Consider the following 19256-nt stretch of genomic DNA (forward strand, 5'->3'; position numbering starts at 1 on the left):
AATATGAAAGCTTGTGCAATACAGTCTAATAAAATTGTTTCAAGTGAGGTTAAAAACAACTAAGTGCAACTAGAATCATCTTATGGAAAAATCCCAAGGAACTTTTTGGCAAACCCAATATATGTCCACTTTTGTGCCCATACCATGGTTTTTTGAAGATTATAGCATTGTAGTATAGCCTGAAGTCAGGACATGTTATTGCTTCAGATCCATTAAGATGGTTTGAGCTGTTTGGGGTCTTTTGTGTTTTCATACAAATTTAAAAATTTTTTGTTCTAGTTCTGTGAAAAATACCATTGGTAATTTGATATGGATTGCATTGACTCTACAGATTGACTTGGGTAGTATAGTTGTTTTCACAGTATTGATTCATTCTAAGAATATTGTATATACTTCCATCCGTTTGCGTCATCTTCCATTTCTTTCAACAGTTCCTTGTAGTTATTTGAGTACAGGTTTTGCCTCCTTAGGTAGGTTTACTCCTAGATAATTTATTATTTTTCATGTGATGGCCAATGAGATTATTTCCTTGATTTCTATTTCTGATATTCTGTTGTTATATAGGAATGCAAGAGATTTCTTTATATTAATTTTATATTATACAGCTTTACCAAATTCATTGATGAGGTCTAGTTGTTTTCTGGTAGCCTTTTTAGGATTTTTAAAAATATTTATTTATGGCTCTGCTGGATCTTCATTGTTGCATGCAGGCTTTCTCTAGTTGCAGTGAGTGGAGGCTACTCTCTAGTTGTGGTGCATGGGCTTCTCTTTGCAGTGGCTTTTCTTGCTGCAGAGCACAGGCTTTAGAGTGTGTAGGCTCAGTAGGTGTGGCATGTTGATTAAGTTGCTCTGTGGCATGTGGAGTCTTCCCAGAGGAAAGATCGAACCCATTTCCCATGCATTGGCAGGCAGATTCTCAACCACTGGACCACCAGGGAAGTTCCTAGGAGGTTCCCTGTGCTTCATAGTAGAACCTTGTTTTTTCCATTCTGTTTACAGTAGTTTGCATTTATTAATCCCAAACTCCCAATCCTTCCCTCCCCTGCCCCACCTACTTTGGAAACCAGAAGTCTCTATATTTGTGAGTCATATTTTTTTTCATGGATTTGTTTTTTTTTAAATTCCACATATAAGTGATATCAAGTGATATTTGTCTTCCTTTTTAGTTCACTCAGCATGATAATCTCTAGGACCATCCATGTTGCTGCAGTTGGCATATTTCATTCCTTTTATGGCTGAGTAATATTTTGTTGTGTATATATACCACTGTTTCTTTACCCACTCATCTATTGATGGACACTTAGGTTGCTTCCCTGTCTTGGATATTTTAAATAGTGCTATTATGAACATAGAGGTGAATGTATCTTTTTGAGTTATACTTTTGTTTGGGTATATGCCCAGGATTGCTGAATCATATGGCACCCCTATTTTTAGTTTTTTGAGTACCTTTATACTGTTTTCTATCATGGCTACACCAATTTATATTCTCATTAGCAGTATAAGAGTTCTCTTTTTTCCACACCCTCTCTAGGATTTATTATTTTTAGACATTTTAATTCTGACTGGTTTGAAGTGACACCTCATTATAGTTTTGATTTGCATTTATCTAATAATTAGTGATGATGAGCATCTTTTTATGTGCCTTTTGGCCATCTTCATGTCTTCTTCGGAGAATTTTCTACTTAGGCAAGAGTGCCCAACCTCCAGACCTCGGACTGGTACCTCCTGTCAGATCATCTGCAGCATTAGATTAGAAATAAAGCACAAAAAAATGTAATGCACTTGAATCATCCCCAAGCCATCCTTCCCACCCCTGGTCTGTAGAAAAATTGTCTTCCATGAAATCAATCCCTGGTGCCAAAAATGTTGTGGACCACTCTATTTAGGCGTTCTTCTCATTTTCCATTTGAGTTATTTGTTTTGTTACTAAATTGTAGGAGCTGTTTGTATATTTTAGAAATTAAAGCCTTTTGGGCCACATCATTTGCAAATATTTTCTTCCAGTCTGTAGGTTGTCTTTTATTTATTTTTATTTTTTAGGGTTTCCTTTGCTGTGTAAAAGGTTATAAGTTTGATTAGGTCATATGCATGTAATTTTGCTTTTATTTCTGTTGCCTTGGGAGACTGACCTATGAAAACACTGGTACAATTTATGTCATAGAATGTTTTGCTTATGTTCTCATCCAGGAGTTTTATGATGTCTTGTCTTATATTTATTCTTTAAGCCATTTTGAGTTTATATATGTGTATGGTGTGAGGGTGTGTTCTAACTTCATTGATTCATGTGCAACTGTCCAGCTTTCCCAACATCACTTGCTGTGGAGACTGTCTGCCCCATTGTATATTCTTAACTCTTCTATCAAAGAGTAATTTTCCATAGGTACATGGATTTGTTTCTGTGCTTTCTGTCCTGTCCTACTGGTCTGTATGTCTGTTTTTGTGCCAGTACCACAAAGTTTTGATTATTGTAGCTGTGAAGTATTGTCTGAAGTCTGAGAAGGTTGATTATGCCTCCTGCTTTGTTCTTTTTCCTCAGGATTGCTTTGGCAATTCTGGATCTTTTATGATTCCATATTAATTTTAGTAGTATCATTTTTTCTGGTTCTTTGAAAAATACCATGAACATTTTGTTGGGAGTTTTTAAATGTCTCTTCCAATGGCCCCCATTGAGGGAGAACTCCTAAATGGAGATGGTGGGAATTGAACCTAGGGCCTTGTGTATACTAAGCATGTGCTCTACCACTGAGCACACCCCTGCTGCCATCATTTGTTCTAGTTCTTTGAAAATATCACTGCTATTTTGTTGGGAGTTTTTAAATAACAGATTCAACACATGTAATTGATCTCTTCATATTTTCTATTTCTTCCTTTTCTTCCTGGTTCAGTCTCAGAAGGTTGTACCTTTCTAAGAATTTGTTCATTTCTTCCTTTTCTAATCCTTCTAAATGTAAAGGTAGATTGTTTGCCATTTTTATTGCTTGCTTCCTTATAGCCTGTAGATTATGAATTGTTGATTGTGTTTTTGTTTTCCTTTGTCTCTAGTTATGTTTTTATTCCCTCAATGATCTCTTGGTTGTTTAGTGCATATTGTTTAGACTCCACATGGGGTTTTTTTTATAGTTGTTTTCTTGTGTGTGTATGCTATGTCGTTTAAGTTGTGTCCAACTCTTTGTGACCCCATGGACTCTAGCCTGTTCTTAAAGACTTTTTTTACATTTTCAAGGCCCTCAGAGGCTAATAGCACTAGTTATTTTATATTTCTAATTTCATTTTCAAAAGATTCATCAATAGTACAGTTTTTGCACTTATTAGAACTTAGGTCTTTTTTTTTAATTTTGACATTTTAATTATTTTCAATTTAAATAATTGCTTTACAATATTGTGTTGGTTTCTGCCATAAATTGACATGAATCAGCCATAGATATACATATGTCCTCTCTCTCTTGAACTTCCATCCCACCCCTCTAGGTTATCACAGCGTGCCAATTTGAGCTCCCTGAATCATACAGCAAATTCCCACTGGCTATTTATTTTACATATCATAATGTATATGTTTCCCTGCTACTCTCTCCATTTGTCCCACCTTCTCCTTCCCTGCTCTGTGTCAACAAGTCTCTTCTATATGTCTGCATCTCCATTGCTGCTTTGCAAATATGTTAATCAGTACTATCTTTCTAAATTCCATATATATGCATTAGTATACAAAATTTTCCTCTTTCTGACTTACTTAACTTTGTATAAGAGGCTCTAGGTTCGTCTGCCTCATTAAAACTGACTCAAATGCATTCCTTTTTATGGCTGAGTAGTATTTCTTTGTATATATATGATACAGCTTCTTTATCCATTCATCTGTTGATGGACATCTGGGTTGCTTCCATGTCCTAGCTATTGTAAATAGTTCTGCAATGAACAGTGGGGTACATGTGTCATTTTCAATTATGGTTTTCTCAGGGTATATGCCCAGTAGTAGGATTGTTGGGTCAGGTGGTGGTTTTATTCCTAGTTTTTTAAGGAATCTCCATACTGTCCTTTCTATCAGCTGTATCAGTTTGCACTCCCACCAACAATGCAAGAGGGTTCTCTTTTCTCCATACTCTTCCCAGCATTTATTGCTTGTAGATTTTTTGATGATGGCCATTTTGACTGGTCTGAGGTGATACCTCATTGTAGTTTTAATTTGCATTTCTTTACTAATGAGAGTTGTTAAGGATCATTTCGTGTCTTTATTAGCCATCTGTATGTCTTCTTTGGAAAAATGTCTGTATAGATCTTCTGCCCACTTTTTAATTGGGTTTCTTGTTTTTCTGGTATTGAATTGCATGAGCTGCTTGTATATTTTGAAAACTAATTCTCTGTCAGTTGTTTCATTTGCTATTATTTTCTCCCATTTTGAGGGGTTTTTTCACTTTGTTTAGTTTCTTTTGCTGTGCTGAAGCTTTTAAGGTTAATTCAGTTCCACTTGTTTATTTTTGTTGTCATTTTCATTACTCTAAAAATCATAGGAGATCTTGCTATGATTTCTGTCACAGACTATTTTACCTTAAAGAATGTCCTCCTTTAAGAGTTTCTAATAGGCTGGTCTTACATTTATTTAGGTCTTTAATCCATTTTCAGTTTGTCTTTGTGTATCTTCTTAGGAAGGATTCAGATATCACTCTTTTAATACTTTGATATCATTCATATCACATGGCTGTCCAGTTTACCCAGCAACATGTATTGAAGAGATCTTACCTTATCCATTGTATATTCTTGCCTCCCTTGTCAAAGATAAGTTGTCTGTAGGTGCATGGGTCTATCTCCTGGCATTCTATCTTGTTCCTCTGGTCTATATTTCTGTTTTTGTGCCAGTACCATACTGTCTTGATGACTGTAACTTTGTAGTATAGTCTGAAATAAGGAAAGTTGATTCCTCCAGCTCCATTCTTCTTTCTTAAGATTCCTTTGGCTATTTGGGTTCTTTGTGTTTCCATACAAATTGTGAAATATTTTCATCTAGTTATGTGAAAAGTGCTGTTGGTAGTTTGATAGGGATTGCATTGAATCTGTAGATCGCATGGGGTAGTATTGTCATTTCCACAACATTTATTCATCCAACCCAGGAACATGGACTATCTCTCCATCTGTTTATGTCACCTTTGATTTCTTTCATCAGTGTCTTGTAATAATCTGTGTAGAGCTCTTTTGCCTCATTAGGTAGGTTTATTACTAGGTATTTTATTGTTTTTGTTGCGGTGGTAAATGGAATTGATTTCTTAATTTCTCTTTCTGACTTTTAATTGTTTGTGTATAGGAATACAAGTGATTTCTATGTATTGCTTTTGTATCCTGTGGCTTTACTAAATTCACTGATTAGTTCTAGTAATTTTCTGGTAGTATCTTTAGGGTTTTCTATGTATAGTATTATATCATCTGCAAACAGGGAGAGTTCTACATCTTCTTTTCCAATCTGGATTCCTTTTATTTCTTATTCTTCTCTGATTGCCTTAGTGAGGACTTCTAAAACTTTGTTATTAATACTGGAGAGAGTGGCACCCTTTTCTTTCCCCTGATATTAGAGGAAATGGTTTCAGTTTTTCACCATTGGGAATAATGTTTCCTGTGGGTTTTTCATATATAGCCTTTATTATGTTGGGGTAGGTTCCTTCTGTGCCCATTTTTGAAGAGTTTTTAATCATAAATGAGTGCTGAAATTTCTTGAAAACTTTTTCTGCATCTATTGGGATAATATGGCTTTTATCTTTCAGTTTGTTAATATGATGTATCGCATTGATTGATTTGTATTTGAAGAATCCTTGAATCCCTGGGATAAACCTGAGTTAATCATAGTGTAATATCTTTATAATGTGTTGTTCAATTCTCTTTGCTAGAATTTTGTTGAGCTCTTTTGCATCTATGTTAATCAGTGATATTGGCCTGTAATTTTATTTTTATGTGATGTCTCTGTCTGATTTTGTTATCAGGGTGATGGTGGTCTTGTAGAATGAGTTTGGAAGTGTGCCTTCCTCTGGAATTTTTTGAAAGAGTTTCAGAACAGTAGGTGATAGCTTTTCTTTAATGCTTGATAGAAATCACCTGTGAAGTAATCTGGCCTTGGGCTTTTTTTGGGGGAAGATTTATTTATCACAGTTTCAAATTCAGTGCTTGTGATTGGCTTATTCATAGTTTCTGTTTCTTCCCAGCTCAGTCTTGGAAAGTTGAACATTTCTAAGAATCTTCATTTCTTCCAGGTTGTGTTGTCCAACAACCTGGAAGAAATCAGGCAATCAGAGAAGACAATCAGAGAAGAATAAGAAATAAAAGGTTATTGGCATATATTTGCTTGTAATAATTTCTTATCATTTATATGACTGCATTGTCTCATGTAATGTCTTTTTTGTCTCTAATATTGTTGACTTGATTGTTCTCCCCTTTTACTTGATGAGTCTAGCTAATGGTTTGTCATTTTATTCTAAGAAGCAGTTGCTTTTGATCTTGATTCCTGGGTCCTTACTGCCCAATTCAGACTTAAATTGAAGAAAGTAGGGAAAACCACTAAACCATTCCAATATGACCGAAATCAAATCCATTACAGTTATACAGTGGAAGTGAAAAATAGATTCAAGGGATTAGATCTGATAGACAGAGTACCTGAAGAACTATGGATGGAGGTTCATGACATTGCGAAAGGAGGCAGAGATCAAGACCATCCCCAAGAAAAAGAAATGCAAACAGGCAAAATAGTTGTCTGAGGATACCTTACAAACAGCTGTGAGAATAAGAGAAGCAAAGGAGAAAAAGGAAAGATATACCCACTTGAATGCAGAGTTCCAAAGGATAGCAAGGAGAGATAAGAAAGGCTGCCTCAGTGATCAGTGTAAAGAAATAGAGGAAAACAATAGAATGGGGAAGACTAGAGATCTCTTCAAGAAAATTAGAAATACCAAGGAAACATTTCATGCAAACATGGGCTCAATAAAGGACAGAAATGGTATCAACCTAACAGAAGCAGAAGATATTAAGAAGAGGTGCCAAGAATACACAGAAGAACTATACAAAAAAGATGATCATGACCCAGATAATCACAATGGTATGATCACTCACCTAGAGCCAGATCCTGGAAAATGAAGTCAAGTGCGCCTTAGGAAGCATTACTACAAACAAAGCTAGTAGAGGTGATGGAATTCCCATCGAGCTATTTCAAATCCTAAAAGATGATGCTGTTAAAGTGCTAAACTCAATATGCCAGCAAATCTGGGAAACTCAGCAGTGGCCACAAGACTGAAAAATGTCAGTTTTCATTCCAGTCCCAAAGAAAGGAAATGCCAAAGAATGCTCAAACTACTGCACAATTGCACTCATCTCACATGCTAGCAAAGTAATGCTCAAAATTCTCCAAGCCAGGCTTCAACAGTATGTGAACCATGAACTTCCAGATGTTCAAGCTGGTTTTAGAAAAGGCAGAGGAACCAGAGATCAAATTGCCAACGTCTGCTGAATCATCAAAAAAGCAATAGAGTTCCAGCAAAACATTTACTTTTGCTTTATTGACTGTGCCAAAGCCTTCGACTGTGTGGATCACCACAAACTGGAAAATTCTGAAAGAGATGGGAATACCAGAGCACCTGACCTGCCTCTTGAGAAATCTGTATGCAGGCCAGGAAGCAACAGTTAGAACTGGACATGGAACAATAGACTGGTTCCATATTGGGAAAAGAGTATGTCAAGGCTGTATATTGTCACCCTGCTTTTTTTACCTTACATGCAGAGTACAAGATGTGAAATACCAGGAAGGATGAAGCACACACTGGAATCAAGATTGCCAGGAGAAATATTAGTAACCTCGGATATGCATATAACACCACCCTTATGGCAGAAAGCGAAGAACTAAAGAGTGTCTTGATGAAAGTGAAAGAAGAGAGTGAAAATGTTATCTTTTTTAAAGCCAACATTCAGAAAACTAAGATCATGGCATTTCATCCCATCACTTCATGGCAAATAAATGGGGAAACCATGGAAACAGTGACAGACTTTATTTTGGAGGGGCCAAAATCACTGCAGATGGTGACTACAGCCATGAAAGTAAAAGACACTTGCTCCTTGGAAGAAAATTCATGACCAACGTAGAGAGCATAGCAGAGACATTACTTTGCCAACAAAGGTCCGTTTGGTCAAAGCTATGGTTTTTCCAGTAGTCATGTATGGATGTGAGAGGTGGATTATAAAGAAAGCTGAGCACTGAAGAATTGAAGCTTTTAAACTGTGGTGTTGGAGAAGACTCTTGAGAATTCATTGGACTGCAAGGAGATCCAACCAGTCCATCCTAAAGGAAATCAGTCATGAATATACATTGGAAAGACTGATGCTGAAGCTGAAACCCCAATACTTCGGCCACCTGATGTGAAGAACTGACTCATTTGAAAAGACCCTGATGCTGGGAAAGATTGAAGGCAAGAGAAGGAGACGACAGAGAATGAGATGGTTGGATGGTATCACCAACTCAATGGACGTGAGTTTGCGTAAACTCTAGGAGTTGGTGATGGACAGGAGGGCCTGGTGTGCTGCACTCCATGGGGTCACAAAGAGTCAGACACAATGGAGCGGCTAAACTGAACTGAACTGATAGATTTTGAATCATCATGTTTTCATTGTAATTTGTTTCTAGGAAATTTGTGATTTCCCTTTTAAATTTTTTCAGTAGCCTGTTCACTGTTTAGAAACGTATTGCTTAACCTCTTATGTCCTTTTTTTTTCAGTGTTCTTTTTTTCCTGTAATATTTTGTGTCATAGCATTGTGGTCTGAAAAGATGCTTGATATAATTTCAATTTTCTTAAATTTGCTGATGCTTGACTTGTGATGCAAAATGTCTATCCTGGAGAATGTTCCAGGTGTACTTGAAAAGAGAGTATATTCTTTTCATTTGAATGAAATGTCCTAAAGAAATCAGTAAGTCCATCTGGTCTAATGTGTCATTTAAAGCTTGTGTTCCTTTGTTACTTTTCTGTTCTGAAGATCTGTCAAATGGTTTAAGTGGGTCGTTAAAATCCCACTATAATACTAGGCTATTATTGTGGTACTGTCAATCTCCCCTTTTTTGTCTATTAGTGTTTTCCTTATGTATTGAGGAGTGTATGCTCCTGTGTTGGGTACATAAATCTTTGCAGTTGTTACATCTTCTTGAATTGATATCTTGATTACTGTGAAGTGTCCTTCCTTATCTCTTATAATATTCTTTATTTTAAAGTCTATTGTGTCTGATATGAGAATTGCCACTTCAATTTTCTTTTCATTTCCATTTGCATGGACTGTCTGTTTCTATCCTCTCACTTTCAGTCTGTATGTGTCTCTAGGTCTGAAATGGGTCTCTTGTAGACAGCATATATATGGGTCTTTTTTATATCCATTCAGCCAGTCAGTGTCTTTTGGGTTGAGTATTTAATCCATTTACGTTTAAAATAATTGCTGATATGTATGTTTCTCTTGGCTGTTTCTTAATTGATTTTGGTTTGTTTTTGCATATCTTTTCCTTCTCTTGTGTTTCCTGCCTATAGAAGTCCCTTTCACATTTGTTATAAAGCTGATTGGTGGTGCTAATTTCTCGTAACCCTTACTTGTCTGTAAAACTGTTGGTGTTTCCATGAATTTTTAATTAGATCTTTGCTGGATAATCTTGCTGTTGATTCTTCCCTTTCAGTACTTTAAGCCCCACGAGGGACTTCCCTTGTGGCTCAGCTGGTAAAGAATCCACCTACAATGCAGGAGACCTGGTTTAGATCCATGGGTTGGGAAGATCCCCTGGAGAAGGGAAAGACTACCCATTCCTGTATTCTGGCCTGGAGAATACCATGGACTGTATAGTCCATGGGGTCACAAAAACTCGGACAGGACTGAGTGACTTTCACTTTAAGTATATCCTGCCATTTCCTTCTGGCCTCCAGAGTTTCTGCTGAAAGATCAGCTGTTAATCTTATGGGGTTTCCCTTGCATGTTGCTTGTTGCTTTTCCCTTCCTGCCTTTAATATTATTTCTTTGTGTTTAGTCTTTGTTAGCTTGATTAGTATGTGTCTCAACATGTTTTTCCTTGTGTTTATCCTGTATGGGACTCTGTGTTTCTTGGATTTGATTGACCATTTCTTCCTTTCTTATGTTAAGGAAGTTTTTGACTATAATCTCCAGAAATTTTTTCTGATCCTTTCTTTTTCTCTTCTTCTTCTGAGAACTCTATAATTTGAATGTTGGTCCATTTAATATTGTCACAGAGGTCTCTTAAACTATCCTCAATTCTTTTGATTCTTTCATTCCTTTACCTTTATTCTTCTGTTCAGCAGAGTTACTTCCACAATTCTGTCTTCCAGCTCACTTATCCATTCTTCTGTCTCAGTTATTCTGCTATTGATCCTTCTAGAGTAGTTTTTATTTCAGTAATTTTATTATCCCTCTCTGTTTGTTTATTCTTTATTTCTTCTAGGTCCTTGTTTAAGTGTGTTAATTGTTTTTTGCATTTTCTCCATTCTGTTTTCAGGGTTTTGGAACATCTTTACTATCATCACTCTGGATTGTTTTTCAGGTAGTTTGCCTGTTTCCTCTTCGTTTATTTGGTCTTGTGAGTTTTTACCTTGTTCCTTCAGTTTTCTCTGCCTTTTCATTTTTATTTTTAACTTCTTCTGAGTTCTCCTTTTCCCAAGTTTTAGGGTCATATTCCTTCTTCTTTTGGGTCTCTGCCTTCAGTGGGTGAGGTTGGTCCAGTAGTTTGGGTAGGTTTTGTGTTGGGAGGAACTTGTGCCTGCATTCTGGTGGGCAGAGATGCTTTTTTTTTTCCCCTCTCATGAGCAAGGCTGTGTGAGGGGCTATGTTTTGGGGTTTTTGTGGGAAGCCTGTCTGCTGATGATTGAGTTTGTGTTTTTGTCTTCCTTGTTTGCATGAGGCATCCTGCTCTGTGTGCTTCCAGCATTTGGGTGATGCTGAGTCTTACCAGGTGGAGACCTTCATAGGAGTTCTCACTTATTAATACTCCCTGGGGTCAGGAGTTCTCTGGCAGTCTAGTGTAGTGGACAGTGCTCCCTCTCCAAAGGCTCAGGCTTGATCTCTGGCCAGGGAACCAAAATTTCATAATCTGTTTGTTATGGCATTAAAGGGGATTAAAGCAAACACACAAAAACAAGAAATAGAAGACAAACCCCAGATAAATGGTAAATACAAAATCAGACAAATAATAACAAAAACAAAGGAACACACACACGTACATACACACAAACCCAACCAAAACAGTCCAAAGGAAAGAAAGTACAAGAGAGTGACCTGCCGAGCAAAGAAAACCAAAAATGTTATTGATCAATTAAAAATAAAGCTAAAATGCAAACCAGAAAATAAAACCAAAGCAGAGTGCCAACGGGGGAATAAAGAAAACAAAACAAACTAACAAATGTGGTGAAATAAAGAATGAAAAGAAAACAGAGAAAACAGTAGAAAGTCTGTGTTAAATAGAAGTGTATAAAAAGATTTATATATATATATATCAATGAATAACTACATCAAGAACAATAAGAAAAGCAAACAAAAACTAGAAGAACAAAAATTTTTAAAAGAATAAAAATGTCCACAGAAGTGCAAAATCCACATAGCAGTAGAAGTATATAAAGGAAATAAAATGTGTGATTAAAAAAAGTTTTCAAAAGCTTGAATAGAATTAATAGTAGAAATGAATCAACAGCCACAGCAAAAGGAAGAAAAAAGAAAAAAAAAATCCAGAACCAACTATAGAACAAATCAAAATATAAGAAGAAGAATAAATATTTTTCACAGCTGACTGTCCTTTCCCTCACTGAGTCAAAGTTCACCTCCTCATCCCTAGAGTATCCTCTGATAATGGGCTGGTCTCTGGGCCTGCTGTGGGGGCAGCTCAGACTCTAATCTGGACCTACCACTCTGTGTTACTGCCTCCAGTGTCTGCAGCTGCTAGAGCTAGTGGTTTTCTTTTGTGGGAACTCACATTGTCCTAGTTGATTGTGTGAATTTCATCTGTAGTTTGTACAGCTGGTGGGAAGGTTTTTGATCCTCTTCCTTAGCCACACTGCCCCCAGAGTTCAATGTGGTTTTATCCCCAACTCTGCATGTGAGTCATCCACAGTAGCTTGTTCCTGAGGCTGTGCTGGGACTACTTGCCTAGTGAGGACCAGATGTGGAGGTGGTACAGCGCTTGGATCACAGGGACCCTGTTAGCGCCAAGTATGCATGAACACTGGCAGCCTGAGGTTCTGCAGCTGTGGCAATATTAGAGTCTTTTTCTAGCCTCTGGCAGCTGACATTCCAAGGGCCTCGCTGGTTGGTCCTCTGTTGCTTGGTGCAGCAGGCTCTCAAGGATCTCCTAGGTTGGGATCTTTATTGCTCAGCTTGTCAAGTACTTAAAGGGCCACCCTCTTGGGGTCTTTGTTGGTCAGCTGCCAGCACTGGCATGTCGGGGGGGCGGGGGGAGAGGCTACATTGTTGGCTCCACTGTCTGCACATTACTCAGCAGTATCACTTTGCCTCCATAGCTGCCCAGCTTTCCACCAAAGGCATTCCCCACTATGATTTCCTCCCTTACTTCCCCTCAGGCCTTCTTACCACAATCAACAGCAACCTTTGCCCTGAGATTGGTTTCCAATCCCTACGCCCCAGTCCTCTGCTACCATGCATTCCAGGGGACTTGGGTCCCTTTCCAGGGAATGTAGTGTTGCAGCAAGGATTGTCTGTATGGTTCTCACTCCATTTAGACTGTCACAGATCAGCTGTTGCACTCTCCCACAGCCTCAAATGCTTCTCCTCTGTCCCAAACAATTGCCCTGATGTGGGGATCTGACCCCTACTTCAATTCCTTCACCCCCTGGATATAGGTCGTCCTGCTCACTCTCCTCTTTTTCCCTTCCCTCCTTCATCCTGCCAAGATTTGTGTGGATCTGTGTATTCCTTTCTAGGGGTGAGGGACTCCTGCCTGCTGTCAGCTGGTGTTCTGTGAAATATGCATCTGAAGGTGTGTTCCTGATGCATCTGTGGAGAGAGATGTACTCCACATCCACCTGATCCTCTGCCATCTTTCCAGAATTTCCAGCTTTCTTTTGTTCCCAATTGGATAAAATGCTTTTTTTAAATCCCTTCACATTAAGTTTTTGTCAGTGTTTACATCTGAAGTGAGTCTCTTAGAGTCAGCATATAGGTGGATCTTGTTTTTTAGTCGTTCAGCCCCTTGCTATGTCTTTTGATTGCAACACTTACATTTTAAATAATTATCAGTAGGTATGTACTCACTGCTATCATGTCAGTTTTTTTCTGGTTGTTTTTGTCCTTTTATCTTCATCTTTTGCATTCTTCCCTTGAGATTTGATGACTATAATTAGTGTTATATTTGGATTCCTTACTTTCTATCTCTGTCTCTCGTTGTGTGAGTGTTTATGTCATTTATTACACGTTTTTGCTTTCTTACCATGATATTTATATTTTATAATATATATGATTATTTTCAGTTGATGATCTCTTAAGTTTGAACTCATCTAAAAACCCTGCATTTTTACTCCTCTTACATTTAGTGTTTTTAAACATCATATTTTGCCTGTGTTTTGTATTTCTTAGTTTGTGTGTGTATTTTACCAGTTTTATCTTTTAACCTTCCTTGTAGTTTTATAAGTGACTGATCTTTATGTTTTCCTTTGCTGGTGAGATTTTACCTTCTGTGATTATTATATTTCTAGTTTGGTTCTTATCTTTTCTACTTAGAGAAATCCCTTTAGCGTTTCTTGGAGAGCTGTTGGTCTAGTGGTGCTGAACTCTTTTAGTGCTTGCTTCTACGTAAAACATTCTCTCCAGTTCAGATCTGAAGATAGCCTTGCTGGGTATAGTAGTCTTGGTTGTATGTTTTGTCCTTTCATCACTTTAAGGCACTCCTGGTTTGCAGGGTCTGCTGAAAAGTCAACTGAAAGTCTTATGTGAATTCGCTTGTATATAACTAGTTGCTTTTCTCTTGCCACTTTTAAGATTCTCCATCTATAATTTTGCCATTTTGGTTATTGTGAGGCTTGGTGAAAGTCTCTCTTTGTTTAGCTTGTTTTGGACTCTTGCTTCCTGGTCCTGGGTGTCCATTTCCATTTCCATAGAGGAGGCATTCTCAGCTATTATTTTTTCAAATAAATTCTCTGTGCCTTTCTCTCTTCTCATTCTGGGATCCATATGATGCATATATTATTACTCTTTGTATTGTTCCAAAAAGTTATCCTCATTTCTTAAATTCCTTTTTTCTGTTCAGCTTTGGTGGTTTCTATTATTCTATCTTTCAGTTCACTTATCTGTTTCTCTGTATCATGTGATGTACTCTTGGTTCCTTCTAGTTTTATGTTTTCCAGTTATTGTATTCTTCTGTTCCATTTGGTTCTTTATATTTTGTAACTCTTTGGTAGACTTCTTGCCCTGTTCATCCATTATTCTCTCCCGTGTTCACTGAGCATTTTTATGATCATTACCTTGAAGTCTTTGTTGGATAGATTTCTCTCCTCTACTCTGTTTAGTTCTAAGTTTTATCTTGTTCTTTGGTTTGGAGCATATTCCTTTGTGTCCTCATTTTGTCCAGTTCTCTGTATCTATTTGTATTTGTTAAGTAGGTCAATCATGTTTGTTCATCTTCACAAAGTGGAATTACATAGCAGATAGCCTGTGGTGCCAATCAGCATACTCCACTCTATTCACAAGAGCTATATACCCTACACATGACCCATATGTGTGCTGTGTAGGTCCTTCTCTTATTATAAAACCATCCACTCTGGGCATACTGGTAGCCAGGCTGGCTTCCAGCCCATTTGGCTGCCAGGCCATCTCATGTGGTTGTTGATGGCTTGCTGTTGAGCAGAGCTCAGTCCTGGCATGACTGGCTGTTCAGCCCCAATAGTCCTAGAGCTGCTGCTGGCTTGCTAGTGGGTGGGACCAGGGGCCAGAGTGGCTGTCTGCAGGACCTGGGGAAACCTAGGACTGGCACCCCACCACTGATGGGCAGGGTCATATATCAGGGCAGCTTGATGCATAGGGCAGCCTACTGGGCTTTTATTTTTATCTTTGTTTCATTATATGTAACAAGCCTTCTTTACTCAGTTTTTAAAGTTTTCTCTGTTTTGAGCAATTTGGTTTGATGTTCCTTGATGTAATTTTCCTTATTTCTTGTACTTGGGGTTCATTTAGCTTCTTAGATCTGTGGGTTCATAGTTTTCCTAAAATTTGGTAATTTTAGTGGCATTATTTCTTCATGTATTCTTTTCTTCTCTCTTACTTTCTGAGACTCCAGTTGTGTTTGTGTACTTTTTCAGTTGTTGTCCCATAGCTCACTGATGCTCTGCTCTTTTGCTTTTTTGTTTTATACTTTTTTATAGTGTCTATTGCTATGTCTTTACCAATCTTTTGACCTGCCATATTAAATTTGCCATTAATCTTATTTGGTCCATTTTTTTTGTCTCACATTTTAGTTTTCATTTGTTTTATTTGTTTTTATATCTTCTGTGTCTCTCTACTTAACTTTTGAACATATATGTCAGCTGAGGGTCAATTTTGACTAATTTTTTTCTTTTCATTACACATTCTATTTTCCTTCTCTTATATGCCTTATAATTTTGGATAAGAAGCACAACATAGTGAATTTTACCTTAGTGAGTGTTAAATGCTTTTGAATTACTAATCTTTAACTGTTTTCTGTACCGCAGTTAAATTTGGGGAAACAATGTGTTACTTCTGGGTTTTCCTTTTAAGATATTTTAGGCAGGGCTAGAGCAGTGTTTAATCTAGGAATAGTCACTACTACTCAAGCAGGTTTCTTTCAGTTTCTCTAACAAATACTTCATGAATTTGAGGTTTTCCTGTCTGACTGGTGGGAATAGGTACTATACCTCACCCTGCATGGACTCCCATTTCCCTCTAATCCTTGCATGTGCTTCTTGCCATTACTTCTGTTTTGTTTTGTTGTTGTTGTTTTTAACCACATATGGTTTGCAGTGAAACACCTGAAAGAGACCCCCACAAGGGTTCTCTTCTCTCTGCCCCTGATTCTCACTTCTGTCTCTTTAACACAGGGAATCTGCCACGCTTTACCTGAGTTTTCCTTACCTACCTGACGTCCTGAAAACTCTTTTCATGGTTCTAAGCTAGAGCAATCATAGGGCTTAGTTGATTTGTTTCCCATCTTTTAGGGATTACTTTTCATCATTGCCTAATATCTGATCTCTTGAAAACTGTTGTTTCTTACATTTTATGGGAGTTTTTTGGAGGAGCTGAGTTTCAGGTGGAGGTGGGGGGGTTAATTCAGTTCCTAGTTTTACATCTTGGCCAGAATCAGAAGTCCTTAGAACTTTAATCATTTTTATGATTTTCATTTGTCTGTTTTATTTATATAATTCACCATTGTATTCTTTTTAATATTATTTTTTAATTTATTTCTGTTCATACATTCTTTTTCCAATAGTTTTTTGATTGGTTGTTCTACTCCTCTACATAGTTTCAATCAGTTACACTGTTCTTCATATTCTGGTATTACTATATAGTCTTTAGTTTCTCATTGCTTCTGCTATTGATAGTAATTTAACAAATGCTTTTGTTTCTATTTTAGAGGGTGCTTGTTAAGGAGAGTTTAATTCTCCTTTCTATAAAAGATGCTTGATAGAGATTGTTTAATTTTAATGTTATATCTTTTAATAGATTTAAAATTCTATTTTACTATGAGATTTTACTACAGAAGTTTATATTACAGCATAGAGAAAATAAGCATATTCACATTTACGTTGATGAAAAACTTATGATATTCTGACCACTGCTGTGCTAACAGTCAGCTGCTAACCCTGTGTTTATATTTTGCTTTCTTTAGTATTTTATACAGGAAACCATCAGTTACTGAGTTATCAACATGAGACTCTCCCTTCTATGAATTTGTGTCTGTATACAGATAACCTTATACTTTGGGGCCCAGATTGCCAGCAAAGATCAATAGTTCCTTTATCTGCTTGCCTGTCTAGTGAAGTCCAGTGTAGCTCCTGCTGCTTTACCTTTTCCTTCTCCCTTACTGACGACGTTCCACTTCCACTAAATTGATATTTCTTGATTTTAGAATGATAAATAAGTATATGCTATGTTTTTAAAAGTATGTTTCAACATTCTCTTTTAACAGTTAACTATGCAGTATATGGGATTTTTTTCCCCTAATGACAGGTCAAATTAAACAGATTCCAAAACTATCAATACTTTCATGTTTTGAGAAAATGGGAAATTATGTATTTTACTTAAACCTTTAATGATATGTAGTATGTAGTTTTTTGTATATATGTATGTGTGTGTATATATATATATATATTTTTTTTTTTTTTCATTTTAATTTAGGATTTGCTTTCCCATATGCTACATATGGACCCACAGCAGCGGTACACTACAGAGCAAGTATTAAAACACTCATGGATAACCCACAGAGATCAGTTGCCAGATGATCAGCCAAATAGAAATGGTACATCACATGTTGTTAAGGTAAAACCAACATACTTTTAAGCACCTTCTAAATGCCATGCCATTGCATGCCATTCAATGATGACACATATAATTACTTTATAGTGTCTTTATTTTTTTAAGTATATTTATAGATTCTTTTGTTTTGGGTGTTTTTTTAAATAACAGTCTTCTTTATGTACAGCCTTACTCATGATACATAAAATTTTCTTGATTATATTTGGTTTGCTTTAAGAGATACTGGGGCTTGGTGCAGACTAAATTCAGGTTTCATATGGGAAAGAAAAAAGATGCCTATTGGTTCCTGAATTAATAGGCATTGGTGAAAGTTTCCATACTTATAGACATTGAACCTAGATTTTGAAGTTTAGTGGTTTATCCATTTATCTGTTGATGGATACTAAGGTGTGTTTTCATATCTTGGCCGTTTTGAATATTGTTAGAATGATCATGGGAGTGAAAATTTATGTGAGAATAAATTGTGGGGGTGTGTATATATGGAATATATTATATACAATGGAATATTGTTCAACTTTTTAAAAGGAGATTTTTGCATTTGCCACAACAGAGATGAACCCAAAGTGAAATAATGTAGACTCAGAAAGAAAAAAAAAAAAACTGCATCATCTGTCTTATATGTGGAATCTAAAAAAAACCTAATATATGAAAGCAGAGAGTAGAACAGTGGTTACCAGTAGACAGGGAGAAGGTCGAAATGGGGAGATACTGGTCAAGGTATACAAAATTAGTTATGTAGGATGAGTAAGCCTAGAGGTCTAATGTGAAGTCTGATGTTAAGTACAGGTAATAAATAATACTATACTGAATGCTGGAAATTTGCTAAGAGTAGTTTTTCAGATACTCTTATCACACATAAAAATGATTACTATGCGAAGAGGACATACGTTAATTAGCTTGACTATAGTAGTCATTTTACTGTGTATATAAAGATGTCGTATGCCTTAAATATATACAACTTAAATAAATTTATATTTTAAAAAATTTTTTAAAGATATTAAAAAACAAATTTTATGAGTTTTGAAAGACTGAAAATACATTTTAGTTTTAAAAACTTGTAAGAAATATATTTATTGAAATAAAAAATGTATAAGTAGTCAGATGTTAATTAAAGGAGCATCAACACAAATATTATGGATTCTCAATTACTTTCCTGGGGGGAAAAGTTCTATTCTAGTTAAATTTTTCATGATACAATGTGGAAGTTTTCTTACCTTCAGAGATTGTTATTCAGTTTGTAATATTTCTCATTATTTTAGGGAGCAGTGGTTGCCACATATTCTGCCCTGACTCACAAGACTTTTCAACCAGTCCTAGAGCCTGTTGCTGCTTCAAGCTTAGCTCAGCGACGAAGCATGAAAAAGCGAACATCAACTGGCCTTTGAAAGTTTTAGGGCTCCTCAGCCAATCTGGATGAAGAAAAGATTAAATGTGTGGCTTTTTGTCTAATCATATATCAAAGGCATTGTTTTTTACTATATTACTTGAATATTCTGATTAAGCTTCCTTTTTTTAAGGGGGAGTAAGATTTAAAAAAAGAACATATATAGGTCCACAATTTTCATACTATGTTGCTTTTCAATGTTGTCCAAGTATTTATTTAAGTATATAATTGGTGTCTACAAAGTCCTACCAACTTCTCTACATACTAACTTCTACAGTTTCTTTCAGATTTCTAGTTATGTAAAATCATGGTTTGGGGAATCATTACCAACAGTCAAGATGCAAGTATAATAGTATAATGCCAAGCAATGTCAATATTTTT

General features: G+C 36.5%; 1 protein-coding gene across 1 annotated transcript in view; it reads left to right on the plus strand.

The window, feature by feature from the left end:
- RPS6KA6 (ribosomal protein S6 kinase A6) overlaps positions 1-18876 on the plus strand; it is a 180888-nt gene extending 162012 nt beyond the window's left edge. Inside the window, exons 21-22 of the mRNA XM_052663075.1 lie at positions 17354-17494; positions 18751-18876. Of these exons, the coding sequence (XP_052519035.1) occupies positions 17354-17494; positions 18751-18876 (267 nt within the window). The remainder of the gene's footprint in view (positions 1-17353; positions 17495-18750) is intronic.
- The last annotated feature ends 380 nt before the right edge of the window (positions 18877-19256 follow it).

This window comes from Budorcas taxicolor, chromosome X (assembly GCF_023091745.1).
Source record: "Budorcas taxicolor isolate Tak-1 chromosome X, Takin1.1, whole genome shotgun sequence".
In the NCBI taxonomy this organism is placed as follows: domain Eukaryota; kingdom Metazoa; phylum Chordata; class Mammalia; order Artiodactyla; family Bovidae; genus Budorcas; species Budorcas taxicolor.